The following is a 15,881-nucleotide window of genomic DNA, read 5'->3' on the forward strand; positions in this document are numbered from 1 at the left end:
GAGGAAAGCTCTTTGAGTAAATTATTTAATTGACAACCAATTCTTATGCAAAGCATTTTTTTCTATATATTTTTTGGTTTAATTTGTGAGTTATCTATTCCCATACAGGGTTTGCCTAAGAAAATATCTGGTTTGCCCACATTTAGAATATAACATTCCGTCAGTTCTTTTAAAGTATGTTCATAAAAGTGTAAGCCTTCAGTGTAGGATTATTTGAAAGATGAGGGAACAGAAAGTTGTTTTATGCAGATTTGACAAGATATAATCCAACATTTTTATGAACATGATTAGGCTACATCAATCTACAACTCAGTTAATTATTCTCCTTTACAACATTTTGCTTAGACCTATCATTACCAATTTTGATATGTCCTAGGATTTTTTTAGCAACCATTCCTGAGGTTTAAACAAATGCCTTGAGTGGTGTTTTTTCTTTTGACAGTGTCAAAATTATCCCCCTGTCTCGCTAAAGATATTATGACTATCTGGCAAAAGACAACAAAAGTTAATCTTAGCTATGCACAAAATGCTAACTATTCAAACACACCCACCAGTGGAAAAACACAAATGAATGTCACATTTCCTTTTTACAGACGCTTTTGAGTTGGTCATCCTTGGAAAGTAAGCCACACCCACAAACTCCGCACGTCCAAATTGGTTGCCATGGTTACGTGTCTTTACATGCCTTTAAACTGTTGCATGATGGATAGGAGATGTTCGCTGCGTTTCTGGATGTTTCCCTGCTCCTCTTCCAGTCTCCCCTGCTCGTGCACAATCTCCTCCTTGGAAGAGAGAGGGAAAATGTATGAAAAAGGCATAAAGATCCTATTAAATTACTAGACCCTCACATTAGGAAGGATCGGCCGCGTATGGCGGCAGATTGACGAGGACAGCATTTTCGGAGCTAAACTGTCCAAGACGCACATCCAATAACACATGAAACCTAAAATATTTCTGCCCAAAAATAATTAGCAATTTTCTCAACCAGTGGCATATTAGCTTTTTAGGTGAGCACTGATGCCACCCTGTAATCACCAGTGCCCACTTTGTCAAAGGCAGGGACAGCAACATATTTATCCTGTCCATTCCCAGCACGCAGCGATCCACCAACGTTCCGTCAAAAAAAATTATCTAACATAAATCATGTAGCAGATATAGGATATTGTAGAAATAATATGTGGCATTTTCTGTAGCATAGGCTGGAGATAAAATGTATGACAATGTAATGAGAGAGACACTTTTTACATCATGATGCAGGTTTCTCCAATCAAATAGTCAGTGGTGTAAAAGGTACTCAATGTCATACTTGAGTAAAAGTAAAGATAAGTAAAAGTCTAAAAGTATTTGGTTTTAAATATACTTAAGTATCAAAAGTAAATGGAATTGCTAAAATGTACTTAAGTATCACAAGTAAAAGTAAAACTATAAACCATTTCAAATTGCTTATATTAAGCAGATAGATGGTACAATTGTATTTGTTCTATTTATTGGCGGATAGCCAGTGGTACACTCCAACACTCAAGACAATTTACAAATGAAGCATTTGTGTTTAGTGAGTCCGCCAGATTAGAGGCAGTAGGGATGAACAGGGATGTTCTCTTGATAAGTGTGTGAATTGACATTATTTTATTTAGGAATGTAGTGAAGTAAAAATATAAGTAAAGTACAGATACACCAAAAAACGACTTAAGTAATACTTTAAAGTATTTTTACACCACTGCAAATAGCCTAACCAAAATGGCGATCAATCAAATAAAAAATGTGCTGTCATGTTAATAAACAACATATCCTAAAAACGGTACAGGTCAAAGTAAAATGGACAATATGGAATGGACAATCACAGCTGTTGTCCAGGAGTTCCATCCCATTATTATGATCAGTGGTTTCAAGTTTGTATCCATACATTTTTTTACAAGCTGATCCTAGCTATTAAAAAAACATTTCAAATAGGCTCACGATAACTTCTGATAAAGTTGGGTAGTTGATATTCAGAGCTTGAATAGCCAAATTGATTAGTCAAAGACATCAGGACAAATAAAGCCAATGCAACTGCCTATTTTACAAACAGTGGGCCTACCACATGGATGGGCATTCATAAAATTCCAATGCAGGCCGACATGGTAGACTACACCCCAGTAAGCACAAGTCGGCGCAGATGCCCTTTGGACATATCATTTTTGGTGCCGTTCGGAACGGTCTTGATTTCCACATCCATAGACATTGTTTCTTTCCCACATTTTGTTGGTGTTACAAGGTGGAATTAAAATTGATTTGTTGTTTTTTTGTTAACCATCTACACAAAATACTCTGTAAATTCAAAGTGGAAGAAAAATTCTACATTTTGTAAAAATTTATGAAAAGTAAAACATATATCTTGATTACATAAGTATTCAACCCACTGAGTCAATACATGTTCTAATTACATTTGGCAGCGAAAACCAAAGGCATCAAGAAAATAACAACTTGGGTACAAAACCCGACGTGCACCACTTACAAACAAACAATACCACACAAAGACATGGGGGGAACAGAGGGTTAAATACACAACACGTAATGAGGAAATGAAAACCAGGTGAGTGGGAAAACAAGACAAAACAAATGGAAAATGAAAAATGGATCGGCGATGGCTAGAAGGCCGGTGACGTCGACCACCGAACACCGCCCGAACAAGGAGAGGAACCGACTTCGGGAGAAGTCGTGACAGTACCCCTGCCCCTTGATGCGTGGCACCAGCAGCGCGCCGACACCGGCCTCGGGGACGACCCGAAGGGCAAGGCGCAGGGCGATCGGGACGGATGACAGTGGAACTCCCGCAGCATTGACGGGACCAACACGTCCTCCACCGAAACCCAGCATCTCTCCTCCGGACCATACCCCTCCCAGTCCACGAGGTACTGTTGGCCCCTCGCCCGATGCCTCGAATCCAGAATGGAACAAACGGAGTACGCCGGGGCCCCTCGATGTCCAGAGGGGGCGAAGGAACCTCCCGCACCTCAGACTCCTGGAACGAGGGGTTAATACGGTAATCGGGGGGGAGATGTAACCTGTAATTCACCTCGTTCAGTCTCCTCATGACTTTAAATGGCCCCACAAACCACGGACCCAGCTTCCGGCAGGGCAGGCGGAGGGGCAGGTTTCGGGTCGAGAGCCAAACCTGGTCTGCGGTGATGGTCTACACTGGCTTTCTGGAGCAGCACGGCACACTGAAGGTGAACATGGGCAGCGTCCCATGTTTCCTCTGCCCAAGGAGCCAGAACCGGCTGATACCCCAGTACGGACTGGAAGGGGGAGAGGTTAGTAGAGGAGTGACGGAGCGAGTTCTGGGCCATCTCGGCCCAGGGAACGAACGCTGCCCACTCCCCCGGCCGGTCCTGGCAATAAGACCTCAGAAACCTACCCACATCCTGGTTTACTCTCTCCACCTGCCTGTTACTCTCGGGGTGAAAACCCGAGGTAAGGCTGATCGAGACCCACAGACGTTCCATGAACACCCTCCAGACCCTCGAAGTGAACTAGGGACCCCGATCAGACATTATGTCCAAAGGGCACCCCGTAGTGCCAGAAGATGTGTGTAAACAAGGCCTCCACAGTCTGTAGGGCCATAGGGAGACCAGGCAGCAGGAGGAGATGGCAGGACTTAGAGAAACGATCCACAACCAGGATCGTGGTTTTTCCCTGTGATGAGGGGAGATCGGTCAGGAAATCGATCGACAGGTGTGACCATGGCCGCTGTGGAAAGGGTAAGGGGTGTAGCTTACCTCTGGGCAGGTGCCTAGGAGCCTTACACTGGGTGCACACCGAGCAGGAGGAAACATAAACCATCAGGTCCTTAGCCAAAGTGGGCCACTAGTACTTCCCATTCAGACAGCTAACCGTCCGACCGATGCCTGGATGACCAGAGGAGGCTGATGTGTGGGCTCAATAGATCAGCCGGTCACGAACAGTAGATGGAACGTACAGACGCCCAGCGGGACACTGGAGGGGAGCGGGCTCTGCACACAACACCTGCTCAATGTCTGCGTCCAAAACCAAAACCTTGGATAAACCTCCGGTAGTAATAGGCAAACCCTTGAAACCGCTGCAGCTCCTTTACCGTGGTGGGAGTCTCACTGCCCGAAGAAGCCTAGAGATGGTGGATGGTGGATGGTTGCCTGGTATAACTCCAACTTTCAACAGGAAACCCTGGCAGCGGGCAGCCGTCCCATTGTACTCCCCGGGGAGGGTGAGGCGAATCCCACTGGAACCGGGTGCAGGGGGAGTGAGTAGTGAAGGCCCCTGTTGTGCTGGTGTAGGTGCTGGAGGAACTTTCCGTCTCTCCCAGCGGTCCATAGCTTGGATGACGCGGTCCATGGCGGCGCCGAGATTGTGGAGCATCGCTGTGTGTTCCTGGATGCGCTCCTCGATCTCCATATCAGTGGCACCTGCTCCTGCTGAATCCATATTCGGGTGTGGTATTCTGTAAGGGGTGGGTAACTGGTGGCAGGGATAGTCAGACGCAGGAGAGCAGAACTAGGTAATAGCCGGAGCAGTTTAATACCAAAACCAACATCATCAAGAAAATAAAAACTTGGGTACAAAACCCGACGCGCACCAGTCAATGTGCACAAGCACTTACAAACAAACAATACCACACAAAGACATGGGGAGAACAGAGGGTTAAGTACACAACACGTAATGAGGAAATGAAAATCAGGTGTGTGGGAAAACAAGACAAAACAAATGGAAAATGAAAAATGGATTGGCTATGGCTAGAAGACCGGTGACGTCGACCGCCGAACACCGCCCAAACAAGGAGAGGAAACGACTTCGGGAGAAGTTTTGACAGTTATTGTCCTGCTGAAAGGTAAATTTGTCTCTCTCGGTGTCTGTCGGAAAGAAAACTGAACCAGGTTTTCCTCTTGGATTTTGCCTGTGCTTAGCTCTATTCCATTTTTATTTATCTCCCCCAAAACTCCCCAGTCCTTGCCGATGACAAGCATACTTATAACATGATGCAGCCCCCACCATGCTTGAAAATATGAAGAGTGGTACTCAGTGATGTTGTATTGGATTTGCGCCAAACATAACGCTTTGTATTCAGGACATAAAGTTAATTTCTTTGCCAATATTTAGCAATTTTACTTTAGTGCCTTATTACACAGGCTTCTTTCTTTTCAGTCTGTCATTTAGGTTAGTATTGTGGAGTAACTACAATGTTGTTGATCCATCCTCAGTTTCCTCCTATCACAGCCATTAAACTCTGCAACTGTTTTAAAGTCACCATTGGCCTCACGGTGAAATCCCTTTACGGCAACTGAGTTAGGAAGGACGCCTGTATCTTTGTGGTGTCTGGGTGTATTGATACACCAGACAAAGTGTAATTAATAACTTCACCATGCTATTCAATGTCTTTTTTGTTTTCTTTTACCCATCTACCAATAAGTGCCCTTCTTTGCGAGGCATTGGAAAACCTCCCTTGGCTTTGTGGTTGAATCTGTGTTTCAAATTCACTGCTCGACTAAAGGAACCTTACAGATGTGATATGTGGGGTACAAAGATGAGGTAGTCATTCAAAAAGCATGTTAAACAGAGTCCATGCAGCGTGTTATACAACTTTTTACTCCTGAACTTATTTAGGCTTGCCATTACAAAGGGGTTGAATACTTATTGACTCACTACATTTCAGCTTTTCCTTTTTAATGAATGTGTTTAAAAAAATCTTAAAATGTAATTCTACTTTGACATTATGGGGTATTGTGTGTAGGTCAGTGACACAAAATCTAAATTTAATACATTTTAAAATCAGGTCGTAACACAACAAAATGTGGAAAAAGTCAAAGGGTGTGAATACTTTCTGAAGGCACTGTGCAGATACATTTTTCACATTTACTGTTTTACACAATATCTTATCAGAGCACTGGCTAACCATGGTGGACCAACTCCCTGACAAACATGACTGACTCTTGGACCATCATAAGAAGGTTCATCTCAGTTCTAGTATTCTAATACCTAATTATATGGAAAAAAGATGCCCTATACCTGGCTTTCAGCAGGACATTGAGTGTACACTTCAGAAAAAGCACATTGTCGTATTCATAGGTGGACGGCTACCTTTTCTGAACAGATGAGGGGTTTTCTGATAGCCTGGTGCTGAAAGGTACAACTGTCATACACTCCCCAAAAACCCATAATGTCATGTGATCGCCCACTAGAAATAAAACTGAACTGAATACAACTTCACATGTAATCTCCTACACTTCAGGAATACACTTCTAATTATACACCTGGAACTGCATGCATGTTTATGTTTGTGCTACTCTTTGTGTGTTTGTGTGTGTGCGTGTGTGTGTGTGGTTAGTAACCACTACACACCCTGAGTTTACACAGCCCCTTCCTTTCCTTGTCATTCTCCTCTGCCCGTGCACGTAGCCAGGTCTCATTCTGGGCTCTGTGTCGCTCAAGCATTTCCTGTAGTTCCTGCAACACCAAAACCACAAACAAAGCTTCCATCATTCTTCCTGGAAAACCATTATTTCATAGAATATAAATTATTCAACCACACAAAAAGGGGAACTATTGGAAAGCTACATATTTAGTGAATGAGTGAGTGAATGATAATCTTGAACTATGAGTGAGCATTTACCTCCTCCTGTTGCTGATGGTGGGCTTGGTGAGATTCTCTCTTGTACTGAAGAGCAGCTGCAGACTGAGCAAGCTCTGACCTTTCTCTACAGTAATGAATAACTTATTGAATGGATGAATGAATGAATGAATGCATGCATGAATGAATCGGTTTGTCAGTCACTCAGTCAATTAATGAAGAGTTTATTGGTCAGGAAAATGTTTGACCTGTTTGTCAAATGTGATCTGTTTGTTAAACTTTTGACCTAGATTGAAAACATAATACCTGTCAAGCTTCTGAAACTCTCCATCAAGCATGGAGAAAGCTTTATGGATCATATCCATCGCCTCATCTCGGACGGCACTGAAGTCTCTTTGGGCTGTAACCTAATGATGTAACATCAGCATGATAAACATAAAGACTACAAGTTGTTATAGAAACAGTATGTGAGCAAGTTGCTACTACCTGGATATAATAGCATGTCTTACAAGGTGGGCTTTTCTTAAGGAAAGTTTGACTTCTCTCTCTCTCAGGACTACCTGGCCTAACTACTCTTGCCTGTCCCTGTCCCCACTCCACCCAGCCATGCTACCGATCCAGTTCCGCTGTTCATGCCTGAGGCTATGGTACTCTGACCTGTTTCTCCGTACATGCTACTTTGTGCCGGACCTGCTGTTTCAACCCTTTCTCTCTCTAATTATTTTTCGGACCTTCTGTTTCCACCTCTGAATGCTCAGCTATGAAAAGACAACTGACATTTACTCCTGAGGTGTTGAACTGCTGCACCCTCTATAACAACTGTGGTGTTTATTTGACCCAGCTGGTCATCTACAAAAGGTTGAACGTCTTGAAGAACAACCGGACCATGTACTCTTATAATCTCTATCCGGCACAGCTAGAAAAGGACTGGCCACCCCTCGGATCCTGATTCCTCTCTAGGTTTCTACCAAGGTTCCTGCCTCTCTAGGGAGTTTTTCCTAATCATTGCACTTCTGCATCTGCATGTGCATTGCTTGCTCTATAAGGTTTTAGGCTGGGTCTCTGTATAGAACTGCCTGACAACTGCTGACGTAAGAACGGTTTTAAAAATACATTTGATTGATTGATTGACTGCTTTAAAATGTTCTACTAAGTTACTACATCATACAGTAACAATGCCTCTATGCAGTTTGATGAACAGTTCACTGCTTTTCATGTGACCCACCTGTGCAGAGGCAGCTGCATCCGTCCTCACAGAAAAAAGAGATGGAGACTCACTCAGCTCATACTTGACATTGGGGACCTTTGTCGGCACGAAGCTGATCAAATGAGAGCGAAAAAGCTTTGTGAAACCTGAAACCTAATTTGAATAACTGTAACTGTGTAGGTGTAGGATCTTAACTTGATCATCCTGTTGAAAAATTACTTTCCTCAAAAGCAGGAAATGTCAAACTTGTAGTGTATTTGGGGTTTAAAAAGGCTTCTACATTTTGTAATTTCCACAAAAATTCCAGACTTGATTTTCCCTTATGAAAAATATATCAACAACTACAAAAATGTAAATTCATTAAAATCCACAATAATTTGCTGCAGGACTATTTTTCTGTTGTAGGAGACTGGTTCAGATTCTACATCTGTAGGTTAACATAAAATAACACAGCCAAACCTGAAAAATAAGTCTGCAAAAAAGAGCAAAATGTTAATTGTAGTTTGAATAGGATAGCTGACATAACAAAATACTAACCCATGGCTGACTCCCTGAAGCCCAAACTCAGATAGAATCTGCTTCATCACTATTAGGAGAACAGAAAGGAAGTGCAGAACCGGCTTATCAAATTATATCAAACTCCCAGAGACACACGAATAAAGGTTGAAGAAAGATGTAAAAGTGCAACGGAATGGCAAAAAACTACCCAAGTATTGGAAATCTTTGAAATTGATCTAGGCTGTGTTACCTGGCTGTCTTTCGGATGGGTTAATCAATTTCATCACCTTCAGGTCATTGAATTCTTGTTCTTCATTTTTGCCACCAAATACATATATCTGCATAATACGAACACCAGGTCATTAAGAGATAGAAATAGAAGAAGAGATAGACAGATCACACACACGTGCGTGCACACGTATCCAAGCACGCACACACGCACACGCACACACACGCACACACACATGGCTGTGAAGGATGAAGGCTGTATGGTCATGACGGCGGGCCGGAGGAATCCCCACATAGAGAGGCACCTTCCATTTCATCTTAGCTGGAGCGGTGGAGATGGAGGGGGGGAGGGAGGGAGAGGGACCAGGGAGGGAGACAAGTTGAAGGAGGGAGGGAGACAGGAAAGAGGGAGGGAGGGAGGGAGGGAGAGGGACCAGGGAGGGAGACAAGTTGAGGGAGAGAGGGAGACAGGGAAGAGGGAGGGAGGGAGAGGGACCAGGGAGGGAGACAGGGAAGAGGGAGGGAGGGAGACAGGGAAGAGGGGAAATGTCATTACATGTCAGCTACTAGGCCTTTATCTGTAAACCTGGGATCTTTATTCAAACCGCTGAAAACAAATAATAATTGCTTGAAGGAACGAGGGATGGATTTTTGTGCAAGGACTTTTTCCACACGAGGGCAGCATACATGCAGTATTCAAATGGCCATGCTAATATAGTGGAAACCGTGACGATGCTGTTTGACTTACCAATGCTTAATTTATGAATTTCATTGGTTGATGTGACAGTTCCATCCTGACTGGTGCATTTTCCACCAAACAAGTAAATATCCTGAATTGAATAATATTCAAATAATAAGAGCATGAGTACATGAATAACACCAAAGTAGACATTCATAGTCCTATAAGGATTTATTGAGTCAAGCATTCTGTTGCCTGGCAATATCAATATCATTTGATATTTTTGGTAGGTGGTGAGGGGGCATTTAGTGTGTTGTTTATACCTTGTCATGATGTGCTGTGAGGGTCTGACCTGCACAGGCCAGGGGCGACTCCCCCTTCACACCATACCTCTGCCACACCAGGGTTTCTGAGAATGACAGGTCACTTTAGTTCACTTCAGTCCCATTCCACTGTGACATTAATAATGCACTATTGATGTCACAATGAGTTTAGAATAACAACATTACATCATAGTGGTTTTGCTGCTGGTGATTTATTCATAATGTCGGAATAGGCTGTCTGAGGATGAGGTCAGACAAGTTGAGCCCCATTCTGATAATTGCACTGTGACATCAATAATGCACTACTTATGTCACAATAAATGTAGAATTACAACATTACATCACTGTGGTTTGCTGGTAGTGAGTCATTTATGAAATCACACAACACTCTTAGAAAAAAAGGTGCTAACTAGAACCAAAAAGGGTTATTTGGCTATCCCAATAGGATAACCCTTTGAAGAACCCTTATTGGTTCCAGGTAGAACCCTTTTGGTTCCAGATAGAACCCTTTTGGGTTCCATGTAGAACCCTTTCCCCAGAGGGTTCTACATGGAACCCAAAAGAGTTCTACTTGGATCCAAAAAGGGTTCTTCTATGGGGACAGCCACAGAACCCTTTTGGAACCCTATGTGGGCTGTTTGAGGATGAGGTCACTTCAGTTCAGCATCATAGATGCAGCAAAGAGGTCAATGGACCGCAGACCATGAGGGAAAGAAGATGGAATGCCGGATTGGCGCACATACAACAAATCTGATCTAACAAAGTGGATAGTTGTCAAATCCGTCATGATTGATGTATTGAAACAGGCCCACAATGTGGTTACTGAAGTCCTATGTGGATATATTTCTCTGTTTTCGCTGCATAACATTTAGAGGTAGTCCCTTTTTAGGTTTAGAAGAAGTGACTGCTAAATGCTAACTACTGTTTGTATAAACTGGTAGCATAGCTAGCACACAGAAATTGTGAGAGGTAGTCAAAGTAGTTTTTAACTATAATGCTGTTGATTGGTGACAGTGACATGAACATGTATTGGGGTTGACCTCCATACAAGGATTATACTCAGATTTTTCCCTCAACATAGTATAAAATACACATATAAACAATAGCCTAATGTAGGCTAATTTTGATGGGTGCAATGAGGAGAATCGGGATCTTCCCCCACAGCATCTTTACCCCACTCGTTTTCATGGAAGTTCCATTGTTTTGGTAGAGTTCGATTGACCTCTTTACCTCATCTATTCTGACAATTCCAATGTGACATCAATAATGTATTATTGATGTCACAATGAGTTTAGAATAACAGCATTACAGCGGTTTGATGTCATTTATGATTCAGAATTACAAATTTGCATCACCAGTTGTTTACTGAGGTTTTGGTTTGATTAGAACATTCCCCTATTCTAATGATGTCACAATGGGTTTACTAAAATGTGTCAAATGTAAAGAATATCAGCCCATGCAAAGTCTGTAGGAGCACTAGCATTTCTTTACCCGTGTTGAGAACATGAACGTCTTTGTAGTAGCAGCCATCCTCAGCACATCCCCCAAACATGAACACCTGCTCACTGACTACAGCAAACGTGTGGTTGTATCTACAAAGACAGAACATCACAGACACAGGCAAATACTGTAGCAGGCTGCATCTGCAGGATCAGAGCATGTCAACAAGGGATATATTAGGCTACAGTGTAATCTGTCAAAACTAAAATAAGTGTACTTGTACTGACAAAAAACTGGACTGAACTGAACTACAGTGCCTTGCGAAAGTATTCGGCCCCCTTGAACTTTGCGACCTTTTGCCACATTTCAGGCTTCAAACATAAAGATATAAACTGTATTTTTTTGTGAAGAATCAACAACAAGTGGGACACAATCATGAAGTGGAACGACATTTATTGGATATTTCAAACTTTTTTAACAAATCAAAAACTGAAAAATTGGGCGTGCAAAATTATTCAGCCCCTTTACTTTCAGTGCAGCAAACTCTCTCCAGAAGTTCAGTGAGGATCTCTGAATGATCCAATGTTGACCTAAATGACTAATGATGATAAATACAATCCACCTGTGTGTAATCAAGTCTCCGTATAAATGCACCTGCACTGTGATAGTCTCAGAGGTCCGTTAAAAGCGCAGAGAGCATCATGAAGAACAAGGAACACACCAGGCAGGTCCGAGATACTGTTGTGAAGAAGTTTAAAGCCGGATTTGGATACAAAAAGATTTCCCAACCTTTAAACATCCCAAGGAGCACTGTGCAAGCGATAATATTGAAATGGAAGGAGTATCAGACCACTGCAAATCTACCAAGACCTGGCCGTCCCTCTAAACGTTCAGCTCATACAAGGAGAAGACTGATCAGAGATGCAGCCAAGAGGCCCATGATCACTCTGGATAAACTTCAGAGATCTACAGCTGAGGTGGGAGACTCTGTCCATAGGACAACAATCAGTCGTATATTATACAAATCTGGCCTTTATGGAAGAGTGGCAAGAAGAAAGCCATTTCTTAAAGATTTCCATAAAAAGTGTTGTTTAAAGTTTGCCACAAGCCACCTGGGAGACACACCAAACGTGGAAGAAGGTGCTCTGGTCAGATGAAACCAAAATTGAACTTTTTGGCAACAATGCAAAACGTTATGTTTGGCGTAAAAGCAACACAGCTGAACACACCATCCCCACTGTCAAACATGGTGGTGGCAGCATCATGGTTTGGGCCTGCTTTTCTTCAGCAGGGACAGGGAAGATGGTTAAAATTGATGGGAAGATGGATGGAGCCAAATACAGGACCATTCTGGAAGTCTGCAAAAGACCTGAGACTGGGACGGAGATTTGTCTTCCAACAAGACAATGATCCAAAACATAAAGCAAAATCTACAATGGAATGGTTCAAAAATAAACATATCCAGGTGTTAGAATGGCCAAGTCAAAGTCCAGACCTGAATCCAATCGAGAATCTGTGGAAAGAACTGAAAACTGCTGTTCACAAATGCTCTCCATCCAACCTCACTGAGCTCGAGCTGTTTTGCAAGGAGGAATGGGAAAAAATGTCAGTCTCTCGATGTGCAAAACTGATAGAGACATACCCCAAGCGACATACAGCTGTAATCGCAGCAAAAGGTGGCGCTACAAAGTATTAACTTAAGGGGGCTGAATAATTTTCCACTGCCAATTTTTCAGTTTTTGATTTGTTAAAAAAGTTTGAAATATCCAATAAATGTGGTTCCACTTCATGATTGTGTCCCACTTGTTGTTGATTCTTCACAAAAAAATACAGTTTTATATCTTTATGTTTGAAGCCTGAAATGTGGCAAAAGGTCGCAAAGTTCAAGGGGGCCGAATACTTTCGCAAGGCACTGTAAGTTCAGAACTAAAATGAAGCCAAACTTGTTGTCTATAGCCTGTTGTTGCAAGGCAAGGGCTGTGTGAATTTGGATTGGGATGAGGATGAGAGTGCCCGTACTAGACTGTTGGCCGTCCTTGGAACGGTCATGACTGAACCGTGCCAAGTACTGGGGGGCTTCAATGGAGGACAGATGGCATTCAGATATAGTTTCACATGAGGTCGTCCGTTACCCTATTGGTTGCTGTTGTCAACATACTGTGCCATGGCAACCTTTCACGCACACTCTGTGATGGAATGCAGCACAGCTAACAAACAAGTCTTCTGGCGTACAATATCAGCTAAACCCAGCAAGTGTAATGATGCATCCTTTCAACAGGAGAATCTTTAGCTAATTTCTGTAATTTGAGACCACTAGTTAGGCTTCTTATGTTTACGATGGTGTAAATTACCTTGCAGATGGCAGAGTGCCAGTGGTCTTGACTGGGGTCCAGTTCAGAGAGACTGAAATACAAGTAGTCACACTCTGAACCAAAGAGACTGAAGAGATGAATTACTCTACATGCATGAATATTTCCTCTGACCTAAATGAACCTCCACGGCAGCATTATTTATCATTTACTTCCTAATCAGTGGGTTTGACCTGACAGCAACAGGGTCACTGATTTGGATGAAAGTGTTTGCTATGCTTGTAAGTGACCATGGCTCAACCCTGGCCCATACTGACCTGTGGTGACCATGGCTCAACCCTGGCCCATACTGACCTGTGGTGACCATGGCTCAACCCTGGGCCACACTGACCTGTGTTGAACACCATGAGGTCATCAGTGGGGACACCATCTAGGAGCCCACCGTAGACATAAATGTTGTCTCCCACGGAGACGGAACTGTGTCTGATGGTTCTAAGAGACACACCCCCTGTGGCAAGCCGCTCCCACGTCAATGACACTATAGCAAATGAGACCAGAGGGCACGCTTTACTCCGTGTTAAACTGTGTAGTTTTAGTTACAATAAACTGTACAGCAAACTCAGTAATGAACATCACAATCTCACCCTAAGCATGGCATGGGTCGTGAAAATAATAAACGCTACAGCTACTACTCTTTCAAAGTTGTTGTTCTTATGGCAATGTTAGTTTGGGGGAGTTAAGCTCTTTCATCATTGACACTGGAAGTGGCAAAGAATCTGGAGTTTTAACCAATTATGTTATCTTTGAGTCGAGGCTGAGTTCCTTCTTATCATCTACACTGCTTCCCTGAAATAACCCAGGGACTCCCTGCCCTGTAATCTTACCTATGTCAAAGCAGTAGACTCCAGGAAGACATTCTCCAGCCTGCGGACTGTCCACTCCTCCAAACAGGTAGAGCTTGCCTTTAACCACACTGCGGAGGCAGGGAGAATATATCAACAGTATATATGTAAAAAATGTTAAATGTTATTTAACCTTTGTTTAACTAGGTAAGACAGTTAAGAACAAATACTTATTATCAATGACAGCCTAGGAGCAGTGAGTTAAATGCCTTGTTCAAGGGAAGAATGACAGATTTATGCATTGTTAGCTCGGGATTCAATCTAGCAACCTTTCGGTTACTGGCCCAACGCTCTAACCACTAGGAAACCTGCCGCCCCAAGGGACTTCATGCCCTATAATCTTACCTATGTCAAAGCAGTAGACTTAACAGATGTCTCAATGAATGTCTCCATGGTTGATTTGTAGACAAATAGCATACCGTATTAGTATGGTCTGAGGTTCAAATGGTAATTGAGATATCCTAATTGTTAAGATGCTGTATACAGTATATCAATTACCAAAGTGTGTGTCCTTCTCTTGCTGAGGGTACAACCCCATTCTGTGGCATCACCTCCCATGTGATGTGAGTGGCTGAAACTAGAAACATATGGCTGAAACTGAGTAATCATATGTGAGAAATGACATTATATTGCATGTTTAAGAAGGCTTGTATTATGATTAATCTAGACTGTCAATAGGGGTATTTAGTTGTAGCCTACATGTGTTTGGTTGAGCTCATTGAGTATAATTATACTGTACCTGTGAGCATGTAGAAGTCATTCAAATATACTGGCTGCTCCTCCTACAGAACAATGGGAAATACATTGTTAGGTTCATTGCAGTGTTTTAGATAGGCTTACCAATTAGTAGCATAAGTTAGTGAGATTCACCTCATGGGATATGGTGGACACCCCTCCAAACAGGAAAGCTATATTCCCAGCCACAGCTAGCGCATGGCTGTGCCTGGGAAGGTGGAGATTTGTGGAAATGGAGAAATTAAACATGTAAAAAACTATGTTGTTTTTCCATCTGCTTCTAGAGAGGCATGTTCAGCCAAGTTAAGAAAATACTGGGGACATACCTGAGGTGATGACGGGGAAAAGCTGAGCGGTCAATGAGAGAAGCACACACACACACACACACACACACACACACACACACACACACACACACACACACACACACACACACACACACACACACTTACCTGGGGCTTGGCGGTTTACCTTTCGTTTCCTTGGCAACCCAGTGTCCACTTGCTAAGGCCATTCTGTCTACAGAGACAGGCATACAAAGCTCTAAAGATGATCAATATCTTTTACTGAAAAAGTGCCAACCTGAAGTAATCCTGGTGTTAAATAATGTACCATAAATATTTTGGTGGAGAAGGAATCTGCCCCAGGCGATCCTAGAATAGTTTGCTGGTTAAGCACCGTGTCCTCTTACAGACACACCTTTGCGGTGCAGGTACTGTAAACTGAACACTCTCGTTGCCTAGTGATGACCACAAACAGACCTCATGGAGCACAAACTACCAGTAAAGCAATGACATCACATGACTTACCCACCTGGTATACACATTTGAGCATTTACCATGAACAAAAAAGGACATTGGTAGGCGGCGCTTCATTCAATTACACCTGCAAGGAAAACAGGCAATGCATAATTTTCTACTATATGTGGTCCTAAAAGCATCGGAGCAGTAATAAAATCAATGGAATCTTAATCCTATTTT

At 42.7% G+C, this 15,881-nt stretch overlaps 1 protein-coding gene across 2 annotated transcripts; it reads right to left on the bottom strand.

Moving 5' to 3' along the window:
* Positions 1-8: 8 nt before the first annotated feature.
* Positions 9-15,635, bottom strand: zmp:0000001301 (uncharacterized). 2 transcript variants are annotated; one of them, XM_090191777.1, is made up of 19 exons: positions 15,514-15,635; positions 15,354-15,420; positions 15,037-15,109; positions 14,906-14,948; positions 14,665-14,743; positions 14,149-14,237; positions 13,656-13,802; positions 13,307-13,358; positions 11,007-11,107; positions 9,516-9,601; positions 9,262-9,343; positions 8,750-8,835; positions 8,536-8,623; positions 8,325-8,373; positions 7,806-7,899; positions 6,887-6,987; positions 6,623-6,707; positions 6,352-6,456; positions 9-782 (listed from the first exon to the last, which is right to left on the bottom strand). In XM_090191777.1, the coding sequence occupies exons 2-19, from the start codon at positions 15,413-15,415 to the stop codon at positions 678-680; spliced, it is 1,527 nt and encodes a 508-aa protein (XP_090047903.1). In that variant the 5' UTR covers positions 15,416-15,420; positions 15,514-15,635; the 3' UTR covers positions 9-677. The 2 variants fall into 2 exon arrangements, with proteins under 2 accessions (XP_090047903.1, XP_021478389.1); XM_021622714.3 differs by having other exon boundaries at positions 15,354-15,557.
* Between the last annotated feature and the right edge of the window lie 246 nt (positions 15,636-15,881).

This window comes from Oncorhynchus mykiss, chromosome 12, assembly GCF_057628025.1.
Source record: "Oncorhynchus mykiss isolate SJ-2025 chromosome 12, ASM5762802v1, whole genome shotgun sequence".
In the NCBI taxonomy this organism is placed as follows: Eukaryota; Metazoa; Chordata; class Actinopteri; order Salmoniformes; family Salmonidae; genus Oncorhynchus; species Oncorhynchus mykiss.